At 31.9% G+C, this 24,575-nt stretch overlaps 1 protein-coding gene across 5 annotated transcripts in view; it reads left to right on the top strand.

Annotated features, from left to right (window-relative positions):
- Relch (RAB11 binding and LisH domain, coiled-coil and HEAT repeat containing) overlaps positions 1-24,575 on the top strand; it is a 99,254-nt gene that overhangs the window by 3,317 nt on the left and 71,362 nt on the right. For all 5 annotated transcript variants that reach the window (XM_076837034.1, XM_076837037.1, XM_076837033.1 and 2 more), the window contains exons 2-5: positions 12,632-12,721; positions 22,286-22,357; positions 22,469-22,524; positions 22,628-22,741. In XM_076837034.1, coding sequence (XP_076693149.1) covers positions 12,632-12,721; positions 22,286-22,357; positions 22,469-22,524; positions 22,628-22,741 — 332 coding nt within the window. The remainder of the gene's footprint in view (positions 1-12,631; positions 12,722-22,285; positions 22,358-22,468; positions 22,525-22,627; positions 22,742-24,575) is intronic.

Genomic DNA, 24,575 nt, shown 5'->3' with positions numbered 1-24,575 from the left:
GTAGAGTGCTCACCTAGCATGTTTGAGGACCTGGGTTCAATTCTCAGCATGACATATAAATAAAATAAAGGTATTGTATCCAACTGCAACAAATACTTAAAAAAAAAAATCATCTGGGAACATGAAGCTCTCTGCTGTTACTTGGTTCACACATTGTAAGGTGGTTCCATTTGAGTAGTTAGAAAATGCAGTAAGATATTTCAAGCCATTGTGACACTATACAAGGAAGCAAAATAGGGGTATTAATCTAGGAACACAGACCTTATTACTCTCAAAAATTAAAATTGCACTATTTTCCAAACAAGAATGTTAGGGATGATCTCTAAAATGTTTGTTGATGCCTTTATTGAAAGTATTGATTAGGGCTGGGGTTGTGGCTCAGTGGTAAAGCACTTGTGAGGTGCTGGGTTTGATCCTCAGTGCCACATAAAAATAAATAAATAAAATAAAGGTATTGTGTCTGTCTACAACTAAAAATAATTTTTTAAAAAAGTCTTGATTAATACTTTAGTATTTTTAGGTTAGGACTAAATTTGATGAACTGAAAAATTGAGAAAGATCTTAAATATTGTGAGACTTGATGATAAAATGTGGGTTTTGAAATTACACTGAAAACATGCTCATTGATATAATGTTTGTTATTTGACTATACTTTGAATGCAGTGCCTCTTTGATTTGAGGTGGAGAGGATTGATTTAGGTTGGGGTTGATTACTTCAGTTGTCTTTACAAGTTTTCATTTCAGTAACGTAAACACAACTTTTATTTATTTTTTTGGGGGGGGGTGTCAGTGATTGAACCCAGTGGTGCTTAACCAGTAAGCCACATCCCCAGTCCTTTTTTATCTTTTATTTATTTAAAGACAGGGTATTTGCAAAGTTGCTTAGGGCCTTGTGAAGTTACTGAGGCTGGGTTTGAAGTTGTGATCCACCTGCCTCCACCTCCTGAGCCATTGGAATTACAGGCATGCGCCACTGCATTGGGCATAGTAAGACACTTTTCTGAGGTAATTTGACAATGTCTGCCACATTCACAAATATACATTCTTTAATCTTCAATTTAATTTCTTTAATTTTTATAGACATTTGCATAAACACAAATAAATCTTAATTTTTAAATTTTTACAAGTAAGGGTATTAAAGTCTGAAAACAAAATGTCCAATAGTAGGAGATGGATTAATTAAAGCATAATGATCCATATATGCCAATATAGAATGATCACTAAGATACATTTAAATTGAATAAATTAGGGTGCAGCCATTATTTATGAGATGATTTCATTTATGTATGAAAAGAGAAATTTGCATATGCCTAGCATACTATTAAAAGGATATGGAGGAAGATTGTTCCGGCAGAGTAAGATTGCTAGTTGGAAGATGGGGATGGGAACTTTTCTTTGGAAAAGAAAAATATGTGGTAAAATATCCTTTTATATTTTACCACATACTATGTCTTAAGTGGCAAGACTGGGATTCCAACCCAGATCACTAATTTCAAAGTCTATGCTCTTTCTGTTTTATCACAACTATTGCTATGTGTCTGCTTTAAAACACAGTTCAGCAAATTTTAGGTCATTACAGCATATCAAACAAAGTCAATTTTAGTTATCTTAGTAACTCAGAGTATGTTTTATTTACTCATCATGTTCAATCTTTTATTTAATTTATTTTTTATTTGTTCTGATCAGTTATACATGACAGGAGAATGCTCTTCAATTGATTGTACACAAATGGAGCACAATTTTTCACTTCTGGTTGTATATGAACGAAGTAGGGTCATACTATTCGTGCAGTCATACATGTACCTAGGGTATAATGGTCAATCTTAACACAGAAAGCAAGCCAGGTGATACAAAACCAATTATTTTAAAAAATAAAGTGACAAACCGTAGTATCATACTAAGGCGGAACTGAATCATCTGTCTGAAGCATCAGTTTTCTTCTAGGCAACCATGAGATACAACATTTAACTTAATTAAAATCAGGACATTCACATTGTAAGTAATTGTAGAATATACCAGCCATGAATTGGGATCATCAACCAATCTTATACTGAAAACCAAGTATATTCATTGGAGGTTCTGAATGAAAAAGTCTAACAAGGCCAATTTGGCTTATACTTTTTTTAATCTAAAATTTGATGTTAAGATTTAAGTTTCCAGTCTAGTAATGGAGCATGGCTAAGTCTCAAGGAGGAGCAGAACACAGTTGAAATTATAAATGTAGTCTTCCAGATTTTCTCACCTATTATCTCACAAATTCTCAGAAGTCAGAAATGATGTTCATTTGTTTTTGAAATCAGATGGTCATGTTGTGGGTAGACAGTATTGTTCAAGGTAGTATCAGATTTTTATATTGTTTCTAACCATCTCTCAGTTCTGTGCTGTGTGCTGCCTTAGTTAAGGCCTTTAGTTCAAATCTGGATCATCAGTTTTAGGATTATCCTGTGACTTTAATGTCTTCCTCCATCTTGATTTTCAAAGCTATTCTTCATGTCACTAAAGCTAAAACCTTTGAAAATTGCTTCCTCATGTCCCAAACAACTCTTTTCAGTCACTTTTTAATTAGTAAAATATATATTGCAGAAAGAGGATTTACAAACCTGTTTAGGAAATTTGCATCCTTGTCTTTCACATATAAAATCTTTATTCTAATCACAGTGTCCCTGGAACATTCATGATATTTTCCTAAATTGGTACTTGGAAACTTCTTGGTATATTACCTTGAAATGCTTTTCTTCCTTCCTCCTTTTTCTCATAACAAGTGCATCCTGAAAAGAAGATCCTATTTATATTTATTTATTCCTTTCCCTAAAGCTTTTTCAGTCTGTAATGATCTTGAAATCCTTTAAAGTATTTTTTTTCTCTGTTCTACTTAGGGAAATTTACTATATATAGACTTGTGAATTTATATGTGTCTCTAATTAACTCTAATGGTACTATTAACTTTTAGGTATATTTAGTTGATTTTTTTTTTTTAAGATATTAGTGTGAAGGGGGCTGTGGTTGTGGCTCAGTGGTAGAGTGCTCGCCTAGCACCCGTGAGGCACTGGGTTCAAACCTCAGCACCACATAAACATGAAATAAAGATTTTTAAAAAGCAAAAGAGGAAGAAGAGGAATCTGTTTAAAAAAAAAATTAAAAAAAAAAAAGATATTAGTGTGAAGCTTTTTTGGGCAAGGGATACCAGGGATTGAATTCAGAGGTACTCGGCCGCTGAGCCACATCCCCAGCCCTATTTTGTATTTTATTTAGAAACAGGATCTCACTGAGTGGTTTAGCGCCTCACTGTTGCTGAGGCTGGCTTTGAACTCAAGATCCTCCTGTCTCAGCCTCCTGAGCTGCTGAGATTACAGGGTGTGCCACTGCGTCCAGCGAGTGTGAAGCTTTTATATGTCTCTTTTTTTTTTTTTTTACATATAGCATAAATGCTTAATGTAGGCAATTTACAAATGATTATTTAATGTGAGTATAGAGAAGAGATCATGTTTTATTTTTCTATGCTTTACCAGTGTTTAACACTAGGCCTGGTATACAAGCTTTCAATAAATGTTGAAGTTTGGTTAAATAATTAATTTTAAATAGTTGTATTTTATAATATTGTTAGTTTGTAATGTAGTCTGTTTCCCTAACCCTACCAAAGCAAGACTGTGTCAATGATGCACTTTTCTGAGGCCATGCAGAGTATTACCTGGAATCTAAGAGATCAAAACCTGGATACTGTTACATATTGTTCAAGAAAACTAATGTTTAAAGCTTAGGTTTTGGTGTTGTAGAGTTTAAGGTTCACAGTTCTATTCTTCTACTATCTAGTTGCATGACTCTCAATAGTCTGTGCCTTTACTGTAAAATACTGATGGTAATGACTATTCCTACATGGAGTTCTTAACGCAGTTAAATAAGGTTGTCTGTATAAGCACAGAGTACATAGTCAGAAAAAATGTTAATTATTTCTATTGTTGTTATTGCTAGTTATCATCCTCTTAATCTAATAGCCTTTCATATTGCAGAATCATCTGTCATTATAGAAATTTTAACCTACGTGAATAGCTTGTCAATAAAGTTTCAGCTTTTAAATCTCTTCCTAAGTTTAAATATTTTGACTTTGGAATTTAGCTTATAGTAGAATCCTCTTTCTTCAGAGTAAAAAATAGTGGACTGCAAGCTGAAAGATTTGAATTCTATTCCTAGCTTGAGCACTGTATAGGTGATATCAATGTATTATTATTTGTGTACATGACTTAATTCCGGTGGTTTACAGAGTTTATTTAAAGTAAGGACCAAGTCTTACTGAGTTTTATATGTAGCAGCATGGATTAGTAAATATCAGTTGAATAAAAACAGCCTTTAGTTTCCCAAATGAGGGCATTGGACTCTCTAAAAATTTGTTTTAGCTCTCAAATATTTTGAAAATATTTGAATGGCCAATGAAAAATGAACCCCAGCACTGGAAAAGAATTGAGGATTCAAAGATATAAATGTGAGTTTTGCAACTCTTAGATTATAGAAGTAAAAGGCTCCCCTCTGTCCTGCTTCCCCCATCCCCCAAGGAACAATATCTGGATTCTGGCATATCCAGACATTAACTTTTTAATACACAGGCATTTCAGATAATTTCAAAACTGACCTTGAGTTGTAGGAAGCAGAGTACTATTGTGGTTTTACTCTGGCATTCATAAATACACTATTCACCTAAAAGAAAATATTCCCTTAGTATTGAAAGCAATTTTATATTACTTCCAAACTAGAAAATTTACAGTTAGTCATACCCTTGTAGCTTTATAGGTTTTTTTCTCTTGAACATTAATCTTTGAGTTTCATCCTTAAGTATAATATATAAAAATGCTTATACATAACCTCATATATAAATGCAATTACTTTTCAGGTAAATTTTTATTAGTAGTATCTCTTTTTTTCTTTTTGTTTTGTTTTTGTTTTGTTTTGTTTTTTTTTTTGTACCGGGGATTGAACTCAGGGGTACTCAACCACTGAACCACATCCCTAGCCCTTTTTTGTATTTAGAGACAGGGTCTCATTGATTTGCTTAATGCATTGCATTTTTGCTTAGACTGGCTTTGAACTTTGAACTCAATATCCTCCTGCCTTAGTCTCCTGAGCCACTGTAGTATCTTTTTATTTGTTGAATATATGAATCTTATTATATATGTTTATGTCTGTGATATTTATCATGACATGCTTTTTAGTCATGTTTTCAATAAATAACCTTTGCTGAAATAACCATAATTTAAAGCTAGCCACTCTATTTTTTCCCTCTAAAATTTAACTGTGGATCGGATACTTTCAGTACTTTTTCAGTTATAACTGCTTATCGTAAAGAGTAAATGTATGGAGAAAATGCCAACTACAAACAAAAACGTTCAAATAGTATAGTGAGGAGTATGCACTGAAAAACTAAAATTTTACTCCAAGTAGTCAGTTATTATTAATAATCTGAGTGTGTTGAAAAAAACATTTGGGCTAGGGTTGTAGCTCAGTGGTAGAGTTCTTGTCTAGCACATGTAAAGCCCTGGGTTCAATCCTCAATACTGCATAAAAATTTTTAAAAATACAAATATTGGGTCTATCTACAACTAAAAAGATTTTAAAAGAAAAACATATACAAGCATACACAATACACTATACGGACTGTATATCCATAATCTTTAAAAAATTATATTTTGATGATGTATCTTTCCTTCACTAACCTGTATGTAGTAGTTAAACAAATGTTTATTGAATTAATCAATACTCTATTAGCAGCAGGTGAGTATTTTTGATATATTTAGTTCTTAAAGTACTGTGTAATTCCTACAAGTTACCTTTTCAAGGATTTGGGGCTAATTTTTTTTAACTATAATAAAAGTGCATTCCTTCATCAATAGTAAGATATTAAATGTAAATATAAACAAAGCTGTTTTGTATGTGACTTTTGAAATCATACTGCATATCTTATAGTCACACTGTGTATAATGAATTTAGTTCTCAAACTTGATAAACTTATAAACAAGTTTTACCAGTTTTCCAACTATGATGAAAGTTTCTAATCATTAATTTCTGAGTTATAAAATGAATTACCAGGAAGTTACACAAGCATCCTAGTATTAAAGAATATGTTTTGTGGTTAAAGTAGTTCATATGGTAGTTTCTTGCCTTTTCCTTTTTTTTTTCTTCTATTATTATTGTTTTGTGTGTGAGGCAGGGAATAATGTCCCTATGATTTTTTTTGTTATAGATGGACACAATACCTTTATTTTATTTGTTTATTTTTATGTGATGCTGAGGATAAAACCCATTGCTTCACATTTCTAGGCAAGTGCTGTACCAGTGAGCTACAATCCTAGCTTTCCCAGGTTGATCTTGAATTCCTGGGCTCAAGTTATCCTCCCACCTCAATCTTCAGGTGGTTTTGGGACACATAAGGCATCTGGTTGTGCCATAAAAGAGTTGTGGGACTGAATTAAAAGAAGCATTACCAAAGTTAAAATCACTTTTTTCCATAAATAATATTTTTCTGACAAGGTGGAATAGATTTTAATGAATTAGATTTTTTTGTAACATAATTATTATTTTAAAAGATATAAGAGCTTTTTTATTCTTATAGATTATGAACTTGTTGACTTGAAACTAAAAAAAATTTAGAAAATATTTTTTAGTAGTCATAATAATACCAAGTTGAAAATTAAACTGCCTTTACCTTCCCCATAGATCCTACTTATTGCATAGTGGAGTTCTTTAAAACTTAAAAGAGAAATATTAACAGTATAAAGGAAGAATAATGTATCATGACCAAAGAGATTCTAATCTAAACATGTATGTATAATTAAAAATATTTGAAGATAAAAGGAGGAAGAAAAAGACTTAATAAGCTAGTAAGAGATGAGAACATTAAAAAAGTTTATCTGAAATCAGCAGCCATATCATTCTTACAATTTCATTGACATCAGGAATAATACACATACCAGAATGTTGGTTTTTAAAAGTTTATCCTATTGAGTATACATGTATTCATATATAGGTTGGAAGCAGAATAGCTAGTGAGGAAACAAGACTTGTGACTAAAAGCAGAGTATAATACTCAAGTGGACTTAATGGTAGGGATAGTGATAGCCAAATGAACTCATATATCAGGAAAATGTTAGATACATGAACCAAGGATGTGACTAGAAAATTCATTCACATATCCATAAAAGGTAATGACCAGTGTATTAAAAAAAAAAAACAAATGTTCAAGTTCATTAGGAATCAGAGATGCATTATTAAACAAGATATAATTTTACATTATGTTCAACTAATGGAAGACTTAAAAATAATACCAAGCATTGACAAATACAGTTATATACTACAGGGGGATTCAAATTGCTATGTATACTTATGTTGGAAAGCAGTTTAGTAATATGTATCAATAGTTTTAATGGTATGGGAAAATTACACTGTACAAACTTCATTTAAAAAAAAAACAAGATAATCGTGTATGTGATTTCATTCTATTCCTACAAAAACATACATATTTAGCGCTGGGGTTGTGGCTCAAAGGAGTAGCGCTCACCTAGTGTGCATAAGGCACCGAGTTTGATCCTCAGCATCACATTAAAATAAAATAAAAGTATTATGTGTCTACCTACAACTAAAAAATAAATGTTTAAAAAAATACATGTTTAGACATGGAAAAAAAGGGTCAAAATTGAATATTTAGAAATTCAGTGGAAAAAATTAATCTAACATTCCTAGTTCTAGTGGGATTGGGATGATTTATCATGTATACATATTCTTTGATATTCATAATTATTTATAATATGTGTTTTTTTAATTGGATTGAAAATATAATTGTGGTATGATATAAAACATTGGAGAACAGTGTTTAAGTTGAATTTTTTTTTTTTTTTTTTGGTACCAAATATTGAACCCAGTGGTGCTTTACTACTTGGCTAAGTCCCCAGCCCTTTTTTATTTTGAGACAGGTTCTCACTAAGTTGCTGAGACTGGTCTTTAATTTGGATTCTCCTGCTTCGGCCTCCTGAGTCTCTAGGATTATAGGCATGTGCCACCATGTCTGGCATAAAGTTGGAAATTTAACTCCTATATATATTTTGACCCAGGAACTTTGTTTTATAATGTGTCAAATTAATTATTTACCAGGCAAGTGTATTTATAATGGTTTACATTTTCACCTATTTTAATAAGTCTATAAGTAAAACTCCTCACTAGGTTTATATTGTGAGATTTATTTTTCTTTTAGTGACAACATAGTCTTACTTTGGTTCAATATCAGTTGGGGTGGCACACAAAATTGTATTTAAGACAGTAGAAGTAGTTGCTACTCTAACATTAGAACTTTATGAATCCTGATCTGTTAGCTGATTTCTCCCCTTCATTCATGTAAGTTATTTTTTCTGATATTTATAAGTTAAAAAATATACAGAAAAGTTGAATGAAGTTGATATTTATATATCTATCATCTAGGTTCTACAATTTTTACTCTATTTGCTTTATCTCTTCTCTATACATTTAAACCTTCTCTTCATTGACAATCATATTTTTTATGTTTTTTTTTCATATTAAGTTGTATGTAGCAGTATATTTTCACCTTAACATTTTAGTGTATATGTCATTAATTGGAAATCATTATTTAAAAATTTGGTCTTTTTCTTTTCAGGTAAAATTTTAAAATAGTAAAGTATGTAACTCTTAAGTGTACCATTTTATGCATTTTGACAAGTGAATGCACCATACTCCTACAAAATACTCAACATTACCATCTCCCCTGATAGTCCCTCTTCTCCTTCCTGATTAGTTCTCACCCTTTCCAGCCTTTCACCATAAGAACCTTTATTATGACATTTTTTCTGCCATAAATTACTATTGCCTGTTCTAAAAAACATAACATTTATGAAATTATATTGTAGATACTTCTAAGGTTTTTTTATTCAACATACAGCATTTGAGATTTCATTATGTTGTTGCATTTATCAATAGCGCTTTTTGTTTATTTTTAATTTGCTGAGTAGTTCAGCCCATTTTACTGGATATAGATTCTTGGTTTATAGGATTTTTTTCCTTACTCTACTCTGAAGATATTCTTTCATTTTTTTAACTTAGTATTTTTGTTGTGTATCTTATAATTCACACATTTAGAGAATACAGTTGACTGTGTGTTAGTAAGTTTACAGAATTATGTAATCATTACATTATTTTGGAAGCATATTCATAATCACCAAAACAAATCTCTTCTCATTAGCAGATACCACATTCATCCCCCAATCCCCAAGCTAAGAAAACCATTAATCTATTCCCTATCACTTTAGAATTGCCTGTTGTATACATTTTGTATAGATAGAAATTATACAATATGTATTTCTTTGTGACTGGAATTTTTCACTCAGACTAATGTTTTCAAGTTTCACTCATTTTTATAGCATATATCATTATTTCTGTTTATTGGTGAACAACATTATGTTGTACAGATGTTTACCACTTATTATTTCTCCATTTATGAATAGGTAGACATTTGGATTTAGTTGTTTCTCTTTTTTTGCCATTATGAATAATGCTCCTCTGTACAGTCATGTGCAAGATGTTGTGTGAACATACATTTTCATTTTTCTTGGATGGAGATAGAATTTCTGTGTCATGTGGTCATTTTATGTTTAGCTTTTAGGAACTGCCAAACTGTTTTTCAAAGTAGCCATGCCATATTGCTTCCTCACCAGCTAGATAGAATTGTTCTAGATTCTTCACTTCCTTGCCAACACTTCTATTGTCTAATCTTTTTTATTGTTCCTGCTTTTTGTAGTACTGGGTATTGAACCCATGGCCTAGCATACTCTTGGTGAGTGATTGCTCTGCGGAGTCACATCCCCAGCCCTTGTCTTACCTTTTAAATGAGATAATTCATATACCACAAATTTACTTTCCTTGGTCTGGGAGTTGCGGTGCTGAGGATACAATCCAGGGCCAAGTCCTCATGAGTGCAAGGCAAGCGCTTTACCAATGAACTGCATGCCTACTCCTTTTTAAATTGATTTGAGATCAGGATCTCACTATGTTGTCCAACCTGACACAAGTGATCCTCCTGCCTCAGCCTCCTGAATAGCTGGGATTACAGGTATGTGCCACCACACCCAGCTAAATTCACTTTATAAGATGTATGATTTGGCGCTGAGGTAGAACGTTCGCCTAGCATGCATGAGGCTCTGGGTTGGATCCTCAGCACTACATAAAAGTAAAATAAAGATATTGTGTCCACCTATAACTAAAAATAAATAAATAAATATTTTTTTAAAAAACGTATGATTTGGTAGTTTTTAAGTGTATTTACAAAATTGTGTGACTGTTACCCCTCTCTTCTCTCAAAGCATTTTCATCATCCTAAATCAAATTAGTAGTTATTACCAGTTTTCTTCTACCACTAGCTCCTGATAGCTAGTGACATACTTTGTGTTTCTGTGAATTTACTGTGGGAACGGTTCATCTGAATGGGCATATAATATGTGGTTTTATATGTTTGACTTCTTCTACTTCACATGTTTTCAAGGTTCACCTGTGTTGTGTGATGTGAAAGTACTTCATTCCTGTTTTACAGCAGTATAATACTCCATTTTGTGATTATACCACATTTATCCATTTTTTAATTGATGGACATTTGGTTTATTTGTATTTTGTGATCATTGTAAAGAAAATAAGACTGTTAATAAACACTTGCAAACCAGATTTTGCGTGAACCTATTTCCATTTCTCTTGGAAAAACTTCTTACCCCATTGAATTATCTTGGTGTCTTTGTCAAAAATCAGTTGACCATAAATATAAGGGTTTATTTTTGGATTCTTAGATTTATTGCATTTAAACTTATGCTAGTATAATGCTGTCTTGAGTACTTTGGCTTTGTACTGAGTTTAAAATAAAAAAGCATGAGTCTTTCATTCTTATATATTTTATGGATTTTTTTTTTCTTTTTTGCCTAGGTTGAGGGAAGGAGGCTCTTTTGTTCCCATAGGAATTTTAGAATTGTTCCCAAAATTTGCAAGAAAAAGAAAGCCAGATGGAGTTTTTAGTAGGAATCATTTTGAATTTAAAGATTAATTATGGAATATTATCATCCTGACTCTGATATTCTGGTCCATGATCTTGGGTGTGTTTCCATTTATTTAGATCATTTTTAATTTCTTTCAACAAGGTTTTGGCTTTTTGTAGGGGGGCAGGAGATGGGGAGGGAACCCAGGTGTGATTTACTAATAAGCTACATCTCAGCCCTTTTTTATTTTTTCACTTTGATACAGTTTTTCCAAATTGGCCAGGCTGGCTTCAAACTTCCAATCCTGCTTCAGCCTCTTTCATTGTACAGTTTTACACTTTTTTTGTTAAATTTATTCTTAATTTTTTTCTTTTTTGGTGTTATTGGAAATAAAAATAATTTCTAAATTTTACTTCTGAATTGTTCCTTTAGCATATAAACATCTGGAATATTTTTATTATTGGTTCTTATGTTCTGTAACCCTGAGAAACTCATTTATTAGGTTTGTTTTTTAGTAAAATTGTTAGAATTTCCTTTATACAAAATCATGTCATCAGTGAATAGAAATAGTTTACTTCTTCCTTTCCAATCTGGATGTTTTTGTATACGAAATCAGTAGTTATTCAAATCATTGTTCCTCTATATGAATGTATTTTTTTTCTGTTTGCTTTTAGTATTTCTTCTTCAGTTTTGGTTTTGAGCAGTTTGCTTATATATACCTAAGTTTCTGCTCTCTTTACATATCCTCTTTGATGTTCTCTGATCTTGAATCTATAACTCTCCCACCTCTTGTCTCACATGTTGCTGATTCCAATCCTGCATATATTAGACATTTTTATGTTGTCCCACAGGTCCCTGAGTCTGTGTTAAATTTTTCCAATCTTTTTTTCCTCTACCCTTCAGATTTAATTAATGTATCTTTGAGGTCATTGACACTTTCCTGTCTCCTTTTCATTCTGTTATTAGAACTCTGTAGTAAAATTTAATTTCAGAAATTTTTCAGGTCTAGAATTTCTATTGGTATTTTTTTATATTCTGTATTTTCTAAGATTTCCACTCCTTCCACTCATTGTTTAAATATGTTCCCTTACTTAGATTTATATGTATAGCTAGGTTTAAAGTTTTTTTGTCTACTGATTTCAGCATCTGGTTTATCTTGGGGTTAGTCCTGGTTGATGGTGTTTTTCTCTTGACACTAGATCACATTTTATCAGTTCTTGCATGTTGAGTATTTTGGACAGTATGATGGACAATGTGTCTGGTAGGTTGTGAAGTCTAGATTCTATTTTTTCAGAATATTGTTTGGTTTTTAGTAGACAATTATCTTGTTTAGAATAACTCTGCAAAATCTTTCTCTCTGATGGAAACTCAAATTTCTGTTCTGCTTTTTTCTGTAGCTAGGCTGCTTTGCAGTGTATGTACATTATTCAGGCATTGGCCAGAGATTTGGGCAGGGAAACTTGGTTATTTTGAAGTAGTTCAGTTGGTTTGAACTTTTTACCTTTTTTTGTTTCCATGGTTTTATTAACTGGAAATATTTGTTGGTATTTGAATTCCAATACCTTATTTTGACAATTAAATAAGATACTGGTTATCTAATGCTTTTGTTTTTCTCTTTATTACAGATCGAGCTGGAAGCATCAGTACTCTGGATTCTTTAGACTTTGCAAGATATTCAGATGATGGTAACAGGGAAACAGATGAGAGAGTGGCAGGTAAGATTGTGAAGACAGACTGAATTCTTGACTTTGCAGAAATAATGAAATGGCTTGAAGAATTATCTTTCTTCAACAATATGGTATGTTAATATAATATGCATAGTTATTATATAAAATTGTGCTAATAATTTATTGTTATTAAATTCTAATTTATTGTAAGTTTGGAGTACCCCAACCAGGGTGCTAAGAGTTTCTGGATATACATACCTGAATTTGGCCTGTAGCCAGCAACTTACAACCAACTATTATTAAAACCGGTGTTAACAGACTTAACTCAGCCACTGGGTAATACAAAGTTAGTTGAACCTTTGCCTCATTACTTTGATTCTCCAAACCAAGGTTTATATTTGGGTATGTGTATCACTGTAATTCTATTGATTGTTCAAAACTGATTCCAGTCTCATTGGTGAGTAAAATTTTATCTTGAATTCCCTGGGTGCTCCTGAGCCATAATAACACATCTCTAGAAACTTTTGACTTTCCCGTGATTCAGAAAATAGAGGTTAATGATTGGTTCGCAGGCTCCTCCAGGACCCCATCTATATCAGTAACAAGGACAGCATTTTTCTAATCTGTTTCTCAGTCTACTTACCTTCCATAGCTCACTCCTCTCCCTAGAGCCCTGCCCTCTAAGTATCACCACCATATTTGCAAGTACTTCAGAGGACCAGATGAGCCCAGTGGAATCTGCTGAGGGTCCACCATGAATTTGCCTAGCTCCTTAAGTATAAATATGTGGTACTTTCTGGTGCCTCTAGGCTGAGGCTCCCTGCCCTTGAAGGCATTCTAGATTGTGTTGCAGGCATTGTAGTTTGTATAAGACTTTGTCACTGCAAAACATGAGAAAAGCAGGCAGGTACCACTTGGGTATTTTGAGCTCCACTGGAATGTAGGTACTCCTGAAATAGGAGGGATGCCATATGGATAGATAGAACCTGTGAAGGAAATATAAGGTCAGAAAATAACCATAATTTGGATTCCTCTCTTGCCCAGCTCTTGAATTTTTATTTGATATACTGGAATAAGTTTGGTAAAACCTACCAAAGATGATATTACCTGAAATTGTCACTATGAATGAAAATGAGTACTAAAGAAGGCGCAAGCACCATTTTGGATACTCTAAATGTTGATTAACTCATTGAATAATAAAATTATCTTCATCGTCTCCTCCCCAGAAAACTGAGGCACTCAAAGGATTATATGAGAGCTAGGATTCAAATTCAGATAGCCTAACAACACGAGTCCACAATTGACTATACTACAGTCTATCTCCTTTCATAAAAGATTAGGTTTGACTTAATTAAAAATAACATTTCTATATATAATTTTTCATTCCTTGCCCAAGAATAGATATTGAATAGATATTCGAATAACTCAGAATATAAGTGAGAATAATATTTATTTATTTAATATAAGTTAGGGAAAAAATATTTGTTTTTCAACAAAAGCTGATACAAGATTTAATAGTCTAAACAATAGCATTATTAATTAATGGGGAAATCCTTAGAAGAGTTTAATGTGACTTCCCTATATCAAATTACAGTTTAGTGATAAATATCACCTATTGGTAGTCATAACCAAACAGCAAACTGAATACGTCAGTAATATCTAAAAATTAGCAAATCGACTGGAAATTACTTAAATAATTTTGGGATTATTTTATCCTATTGTATCATTTGTAAAGTAGCATTGTTACATGTAATTACATATTAGGTATTAGCTGTAGGTTATATATTAAATATGTGAAATTTTAGTTGATTTAGACTAAATATATCCCAATTGTTTTACTGTATATATTGTTAACTATTAGGAAAAAACTCCTACCCAGAAGTTGGCCACATAATTATGTTCTTTTCCTCAACTTAGATTTGAAAACTTACCTTTTTGATTGAGAGAAATTAAAGGGGCTCATCATTATTCTCACTATGTAGGTATTTAATGCCTCTTATTAAAGGAAAAAAAGCATTATAGATGAAAAAGCAAAATGTTTAGATTAAATTTATAATCACAAATTCCTTGGGATAATCTATTCACAGCAATGTAAGTAGAAAAGAAAATTAAAGTTTCTCTAACCAAATTTCACGGTGTATGTACATTTTCATTCCTTGCCTAAGTTTTTATCAGAACTCTGAGTAAGAAGGTTAAAAACCTCATTCAGCCAAGTGTGGTAGCACACACCTGTAATCGCTTATCAAATTGTAATTTGGTATAAAACCCAGTAAATATAGTTCTGATGGTTAACAAATATATTTCATTATTGTGATAACCTAATATATGTTAAACTGCACATATTTTGATATGATACGACACTAATTTTGTACTAGGTTGCAAGAACTACATTAAATGTTAAGAATGCACCCTTGACCTTTGAGGGTCTTTGTGTACTTGAAATAAACTGATACATGACACTTTCTGATTTATAAATGTTGCCAAATATAACTGTTTGGATATGTATTATTAAAGATAGAGATGAGGATTGTTTGGTAGCTACTCAGTTTTTTTTCCCTTTTTTAAAATTTGTGCATCTCAGTTTTGTAGAATGATGGGCATCATTGTGGCATATTCCCACATAGATGAAAACCCCGTTTGATCAGTTTCATTCTCTAGTAACCACCAACCCTCTCTTTGTCCTTTCCCCCATGCCCACTCATCCAAATGCTAGACAGTGAACAAAGAAGTAGTAGATCTGGATTCCCTAGAGACTTACATAACCAACAGTGAAATTTATTAAATATGTGATAGTTTAGACCTTACATTTTTTTTCTTGGTGCACTGTTATCATTTATTTAAATAGTTATCCTAAATCATCATTATAGACCTTACATTTTTATCTAAAAAATATATCTCTAAGTTTGGAGAGATAAAGTAACTTTTAATTATTACATTGTGCTTGTTTTAAAATAAATGCTTTCATCTTCAGTAGAAAAAGGAGAAAGAACATATATTATCCCAAGAGAATAGCTTTCAATCTTTTAATGGTCTTCTACTATAGCCTCTTATTGAATAAAATGTATTTGTATGTGGGTGAGACTTCACAACAATTTCAATTAATCACAGTTACCACTTTCCAAAAGATTTTGAATCTGCTAACCATTGGTAGTAATTTAAAAATTATGAAAAGACAATAATTCAGAAAAGATACTTGTCATCTGTCATTGGATCAAAGGCTTACCTCACTAAGAATAAAGAAAGTTTTATTACATTTCTGTACCAGTCTTGTGTAAATGGAGGTTATAGATAATACAGATAATGAGCCCATGGTCCTCCCAGACAAATATAAGCTCTTTTCCAATCTTTAAATTACTTGTCAGTATTTATGAAATAGGGTCTGGGGTTGTGACTCAATGGTAGAGCGCTCGCCTCGCACGTGCAGGACCCTGGGTTCGATTCTCAGCACAACATAAAAATAAATAAGTGAAATAAAGGTATTGTGTCCAACTACAACTAAAAAATAAAAATTTAAAAAATATATTTATGAAATAGATACTACATTTGTTTTTAGCATCATTTTTATTACCATTCCCCTAAATTCACTAATTGGGTTAATATTCTAATAACCCAATCATTTCTCCTTTAAATCTTCTTGCATTGTCTCACACATGAGCTCTTGGGGGACACCTAATATCAAAACCATAACAAATATGGAAGTATACATTTTCACATAAAAGTGATTTAAGTAGTGAAGAAATCAAACCAAAATGAGCTTAATTTAATTGATTTTTAAGTAAAAGCCTTAAGTTTTCTTAGAAGTATCAAGAGAGATCCACGTTCTAAGTATCAGGATTGCCATTATTTAAATTGTTTTTTTGTAATTTGAGCATCTGCTATGTTCATCACAATGTTAGACCCTCAGTGTGGAAGTACAAAAGAGATTAAGTTTCTACCCTAGAGAAATGTGTTCTGAAATATGTCTGTGTCTGTAATAAAAATGTATTCAGTGTTTTGGAAACAGCAACAAGGATCTGATTGCTTTTAGAACCACCAGTATTCCTGTTTGAGTTCATAAGATTTCATTTAGTGTTGGCAAGGATGTGGGGGAAAATGTACATTTATACATATTTGGTGGGACTGCATATTGGTGCAATCACTCTGGAAAGCAGTATGGAGATTCCTCAGAAAACTAGAATGAAACCACCATTTGACTCAGCTATCCCACTCCTCTGTATATATATCCTAAGGACTTAAAATGAGCATACTATAGTGATGTTGCCATTTCAATGTGCATAGCAGCTCAATTCCCAATAGCTAAGCTATGAAAACAACCTAGGTACCCTTCAATAGATGGATGGATGAAGAAAATGTGGTACATATACACAATGGAATATTACTCAGCCATACAGAAGAATGAAATGAAGGCATTTGCCAGTAAATGGACAGAACTGGAGACTATCATGCTAAGTGAAATAAGCCAATCCCCAATAAACCAAAGGCCAAATGCTCTCTCTGTTATGTGGGTGCTGATTCACAATGGGGTGTGGGGAGTGGAGATTCACTAGATTGGACAGGGGAATGGGAAAGACAGTAGAATGAATTACATATAACTTTACAATGTTCAAAAATGAATGCACGACCAGTGTAACTTCACATCATGTACTACCACAAGAATGGGAAGTTATACTCCATGTATGTATGTCAGAATATATCCTACTGTTATGTATAACTAAAAAGAACAAATTAAAAATATATATATTTCACTTAGCATCAGAGTCCCTGACTTTGTTCTCATATCTCTACCTGTTACTAGATAACTTCTCTAGTTTGTTGTACCTCAACTCTTCTAGGATCTAGAGAAATAAAAACTATCCTTTCTAGCCAGGTATGATGGTGCACACCTGTAATACCAGCTACTCGGTTGGCTGAAATATGAGAATTGCAAGTTTAAAGTCAACCTGGGCCATTTAGAAAAGATCTTCTCAAAATAAAAATAATATAAAGGAGTAGGCAAGTAGTTCAGTGGTGGGACACACTCAGGTTCAATCCCCAATACCACCAAAAAAATAAATAAACTATGTTTTCTAATTTATATGATTTATCACATAATAGCATCAAACATTGGAATGTCCACTCACAAATATTTGTGGAATAAGTTTATTTTCTAGGTATTATACTGTCTTAGGACCTGCTGTCAACACAAACATATGTGGCCTTCATTATGTTTACAAGTTCTACCAGGCATTCTAAAATGGCATTCAGATTTTTGCCTATAGAATATTCTGCCCCTTTCTCTTGCTAGGATCAAATTCATAGAGGAGGCATCAGTAGTGGTCTCATTCTTTTGGAAGTAGCTTGGCAGCATTCATATCCAGCTTTCTCAGGATTAGGAGGGAAAAAGCCCCCTGTTGCACATATATCATTTCCTTCCTATCAGTAATATGATTTGATTTTCTTATTTTAAAATATTATATAAATCTCATTATTTTATATCATTTAAAATAGAATAGGTGCTTCAACAAGGCTGAAAAGAAGATAGGTAGCATTTTCAAAATGGACTTATCTTCATATGTTACCATGAAATTAATAAGATAGACTCAAAAAATACATCATTGTTGTAGGTGGTTATATTTAAACTAAAAATTATATAGTCATAAATTTTTGTGGATTTGGATTTCTTTTTTTTAACATTTCCTAAAATGTATTTTATGATGATGTAAGTTTCATAGAGGAAGAACAAAAACAGAAGAATAAAATCAGAGAATTTCATATATATGTTTAGAAATTCATAGTTTTTTGCAGAAATTTTCAGCACTTTTAAAATGATTATAGGTTATTATAGTAATTTATATGACAAGTCATAAAGATCTTAACTATATAACAATTATGGGAACAGATTAATGTATATTTAGAGAGTGATTAAAGGGTTAAAAATCAATATGGTATGGACATTTAATTGATAGGATAAGAGTAAGAGTGAGGGATAAGTATAAGTAACCTCTAGGCTTCCCGTTTGGCCAGCTGGGTAGATAGTGGTGCCATTAAGGGAGTTAGACAGCAGGAGGAAAATCAGATTCGAAAAGAAGATGATAAAATTCATTTAATTAGGATCAAATTCAAAACTTAGAAGACTCTCAGGCGGCCATGTCCAGAAGATAAGTAGGTAAGATTATATCATAGGAAGAGAATTTAAGGATTTCTGAGTCATCAAAGGAATTGTGATAGTTAAAACCACAGAATTATCATCTCAGTGACTAGGTAGAATATGAAGAGAAAGGGGCTAAGGATGACACACTGAGAAACACCAACTTTGAAATGAGTGAAGAGGAACAGAAATGTAAACAACAGGAGAAGTTTTTTCTTTAAAGGTTACAGGATAAAGGATGCCTTTTGCCCACTAAGATACCTATAGAAAAGGGGATGTTTACAAATTATGGAGATTACACCATGCTTTAATTCATTTACTTATCATTCACTAAGTCATATCTAATGGTATGTTTCTTAAATCCACAGTGGGCATGAGAATTTTCTAAACTCAGTAGAGGGTAGAGATTGTACTGTGTTAATATTTTTGTATTATTTTTAAAATAGAGGCTGCACACATTTGCACACGCCTGTGATTCCAGTGGCTTAGGAAGCTGAGGCAGGAGGATCGTGAGTTCAAAGCCAGCCTCAGCAAGTTAGCAAGGCCTAAGCAACTCATCGAGACCCTCTCTCTAAATAAAATATGAAAAAGGGCTGGAGATGTAGCTCAGTGGTTAAGTGCCCCTGGATTTAACCCCAGGACCTATTCTCCACTGCCAAAAAAAAACACAAAGAATCGGATTTTTATTCTAGCATATTAAGAAAATTGGAGAGAATTTTTCTTTTAATGGGACTATTGTTAGTGTACTTAAATAAGTGTTAAAGATTCAGAAGTATTATTTTCAATCACCTTATATTAAGAAAAAGAAATCCAGATAATCCAACTTGGAAGAAAACAGTTGTATATTTACTATGAGATGGCAAAGTCCTAATGCAAATCTATTAATTTGAATTGTTCTTCAGTGGTGAGCTGGAATGAGAATGAAAAAATACTTAGACCAGTGTTACAGAAAAGGTCTTCCAAGATAATATTTTGAGTTTCATGCCAAAAAGAATTAAGTTTAGTGAGTATTTCAAGATAATATTAGTGATAAATTGATTGGGGCCTCAAAGGATTATTATTTCCGTTTTGATCTTTAGCACTTCACCTTTGATGTTTTCACATAGTTGTATATCTCCTAAGTCATGAAAGAGCGACCTTTAAGTACTCAAGTACCTCTAATATCCTTGTAATATCCAGCACAGGCTGAGAAATATTTCAACTATAATTTAGAGTTGCTTTCCAGACTAAATCATTGATTATTTTGACAAATTATAGTATGAATTATTAATATATACCTGAATATTTGCAGTTATTTTGAGCTGAAATCCAATGATTTAATAAAGAGGAGACATACTCATATAAGTATAACATTGCCATAAAGAGCCTTTCTTGAGAAATTCTCATATAACTGCAATTTCCTGATTATATCCCTTATAGATGTGCTATAGCCTCAAAGATATGCATTTGTGTTTTAAAATCAATATTGTATACTAAGAAACATGCAGCAGAGTGAATTCATATTGATAGTCACTGTCTTTTCAAAGTATTGGTAATTTCTGATGACATTTGGCAATCATATATGATATATATATATATATATCAAGAGGTGCTAAAAATATAAATTCTTGCCGTCTGACATGGGTTTTTCTGGCTTTCTGTGCCTTTATCATTCAGTGTTTTGCTCTTGGTCACCTAAACTTTCACCAATCCAATTTTGAGTTTTTCGTAGTTTGTGTTTTAACCAACCACCCTCCCTTCCCCTTTTTTTCCCCCACATTTCTATCATTCTGGTGTAGGGCATTTCTGATCTGCAATTGTTCTGTATTATGTCTTAGTAAATTTTAAGTGATATTGAAAGCATAATGTTTATACTTCTAAGGTACAAGCTAGATATTTTTAAATCAAAATCGATTACTTAGAATTTTGAAATTAAAAAAAGGTAAACCAATATTCTACATAAACCCATTCTGTAATGTGTATAGTCTCACTGTAACACATGTGCTTAGAGTTTGCAAAATTGGATTTAGAGAAAATGTTTTCACTTTGTTGCACAGAAATCTTTGCAGATCAGCATTGCTGACTACCGAAAAACATATAGTAACATACAGTGTCATCTGATTTTTAGTTTTGCTTCCATGTTGCTGCAGTTAAATTCTGTGCATCAAAATAATTGGCCATTATGTACTAGATGTGATTGAACAACATTTTAAGTTTTTATTGAACATATGCAAACTGAGTGAATCCTAATTTTTCCATATATTTTTATACCTTTATTTTCTCTTATATTTTCTGATATGACATCTTTTTTCTATGGTCAATCAGGAAAAAAATGAATCTTTAAGATAAAACCTTAAATTTCCTAATTTATATGCAGGGCTATTAACCACTATGGTTTTAACACACATTTGTATCAAAGATCGCTTAAATTTCTCAGAGCTTTACTTAACAGAAATGTCCTTTTTTCAAGTCTAAGTTGCTTTTTCAACACAGTATTCATCAATTTTAAGAAAATTTTTCATTTAAGACAATTTAATTTTATGATGAAGCATTTTAAAGAGTTTATTAAAAAGCTTCCCTAGTATTCATATTTATTATAGGAGAAATCTTTGAGTTTCAATAATCTTTCATAACATGAACAGATTTGTTTACTATTAAATTTCAAAGATTCTGTTTACTTGATACTAAGTAATAGTATATACAATCATTTTAAAAATGATTGAAGTGTACTTAGTAATTTGTTTTAGAATTATTTTCAATAGATATTAAAAGAAAAACCATTTATTTTTTGGCTTTAAATGAAAACTAAAATAAAACCTTTAGAACTTTTTTTAAGGATATGTGCGTAACATATCTATGCTTGTTTTTAGAAAACATGCTTGTTTGTAGAAAAATTCATAGGCATTCCAACGTTTGTTAAATATTTAAGCTATATTCTTTCAACATCTTAATAAAGGGATCTCTATTCAGTAATGTTTCTGTATGTTGATTTATAACATTGTTCTAGACAATGTGTTTAAAAATAACTTTAAAAATTTTTTTAAATGGATATTTGCTTGAATTTATCTATTTTTTATCTTGGATATTTGCTTGAACTAATCTATTTTTTACCTTTTCTCCTAAAATTGCATCACCCAAAAAACATGTCATTATATTTTCTCTCCTAGACTGAGTGAAACAGAAGTACCCAGATTGCTGATATTTTTATTTAACTAAATGAAAGTATGCCATAGATTTTTCATAGAGATATTCCTTGTCAGACAGCTAGAACATTTGATTTGATAATAGCCCCCTGAATTCTACAAAAACTATGGAAAACATTCACCAGTTTGCTTGCAAATCAACTCTGCTGCATGCGTTCACAAGTTTCATAAAGATTGCATGCTTTCTGTTTTCAATACAAATTGTATTTTTTTTCATACCCATCTTTGCTTTTTATTTTTTTATTTTTGTTTCCCTTTTCTTGGTTGGATGCCTGTGTGTGTTTATTCCAAATCCCTGTCCAGTCCTGGAGTTTGAACTACGGAAAGCCAAGGAGACCATTCAGGCCCTCCGAGCCAACCTGACAAAGGCTGCAGGTGGTGTACATAAAACTTTTTTGAGACTTTTTCTACTTTGACAATGTAGAAGTAGCTGGGATATTTTAAAATATTAAATAGTAAAACATTATTTATATTTTTTTCCACCAGAACATGAAGTTCCTTTACAGGAACGAAAAAATTACAAATCGAGTCCTGAAATTCAGGTGGGTGAATGACAGATCTAAATATATCTTCCACATAAAATGGTAGTACAAGTATTGAGGAGCTAAACTTGCAGTTTACATCTGTCTTTTATTTTGTTTCCAGGAGCCAATCAAACCTCTTGAAAAGAGAGCTCTAAACTTCTTAGTCAATGAATTTTTATTGAAGAATAACTATAAGCTTACATCAATAACTTTTTCAGATGAAAATGATGATCAGGTAAAGTCACTTTATTTTAAAGTAATTTGTTTCCTTTTTTGACTTAGTTTACTTTCTCTTTTATCTGTTTTTTTGTTTGTTTAAGTTACTATACCTGTAGTAAATTCTAGTACCATTCTACTGGTTAGCAAAAACCACAATCCCTAACCTTCTTAGTTTTGTATTCCATTGGTTTACAGAGTATTTTGTTTTCCTGTGGCTTCTACATACTTTTTGTTCTTTCCAGATAGCTTTTTACAACTTCCGAGTAATTTATAATCCATCCATAGTTGCATGTACTCATAAAGTGTGCTGTTTGTTTTTAATTTAAAATGTTTACTCAGTAATATAGATTAATTTACACTTAGAAATTCAGTTTAGGGTTGGGATTGTAGCTCAGTGGTAGAGCGCCTGCCTAGCATGTGTGAGTCACTGAGTTCAAGACTTAGTACCACATAAAAATTAATTAATTAATTAATTAATTAAAGGTTTCCTGTTCATCTACAACTAAAAATATTTTTATTGAAAATAAATTCATCATAGATAACAAATTAGACTAAAAAGTAATAAAAAAGAAATTCAGTTTAACTGTAAAAATTTCAGTAGCATTATGACAATTAAATGTTAGGTAACACAATAATTAAGATGGTGTTTCAAATGAAAGTGAAAATAGTAGCTGTACTTCTGAATGGGGACCAATTTTAGAAGTTCATTCTTATTTTCCTGATAAAATCTTCTAAGTAAAGAAATGATGGTTAAATTTAGTGTTGTCTTTTAGCTCTGGAAATCTTGGCTACTTAGTATTAATGGATCTGTTTGAATTATATACCTTAAAAAGCTGAATTCCAGAGAGTTCATTAGGTAGAAATAAGGAGCCCATCATTTCTTGTTGTTTTTTTTTTTTTTTTATGATATTTTATTTATTTTTTTGTTGTGCATGGAGATTGAACCCCGGACCTGTACATGCTGGGCAAAGACCATACCTCTGAGCAATATCTTCAGCCCCAGGAGATCATCATTTTAAATTAAATTTATTTCATTGGTTCATAAAATCTTACATGGATCTTTGTGCATCTCTTTAAGGGAGATAGCTATTGAAATGCTATTGCAAAGTATTTGGCTAGACTTAAATATACTACAGTAATGCATTGCTTAATAGAAAATAGATGTTTTCTGAGAACCACATCATTAGGCAGTTTCATCATTGTACAGACGTTATAGAATAAACTTAAACAAACTAAAATGGTTATAACATTGTTAAGTGATATATCCTTATGGGACCACCATCTTACATGAAAGCTGTAAATATCTAGTTACTTTTTAAATGGTAGCTTTACTGAACATATACTATGTAAAAGATATTGAACTGGTATTTTGCTAACATAAATGCTTACTTTACTATGGTTATAGTTTAAGTGAATTGTGTTTATAAATGATGACTAACCAAAGAACAAGAAAAATTTTGACTGTGGGAAAGACTAAGAGGCTAAAACAAATGCAGAAAGGGGAAAAGAAAAACAAAGAATATTTAGGACACATATAACAAGTAGCAAGATTATAGGTTTAAACTTCTGATGAAGGCCCAGACACTATAAACAAATTTGTTGAGAGAAATTAAAGAATACTTAAATGATTAGATATATTGTTCTCATTGATAGTTAACATTGTGCTCAATGTTGTCTGTTAATTTTGATTTGTATTTTTAATGCAATTCTAATCTGTATGTTCCTCGCATTTTTCATTCCTATGAAAAGGTAAGGAACTTGTATAGCCAAAACAACTTTAATAAAGAACAGAGTTGTAGCACTGAAACTAAAGCTACCTGATGTCAAGTCTTAAAAAATTCTACAAAACA

This window comes from Callospermophilus lateralis, chromosome 17 (genome assembly GCF_048772815.1).
Source record: "Callospermophilus lateralis isolate mCalLat2 chromosome 17, mCalLat2.hap1, whole genome shotgun sequence".
NCBI classification, from domain to species: Eukaryota; Metazoa; Chordata; class Mammalia; order Rodentia; family Sciuridae; genus Callospermophilus; species Callospermophilus lateralis.
This window is presented reverse-complemented; position numbering and strand designations above follow the sequence as displayed.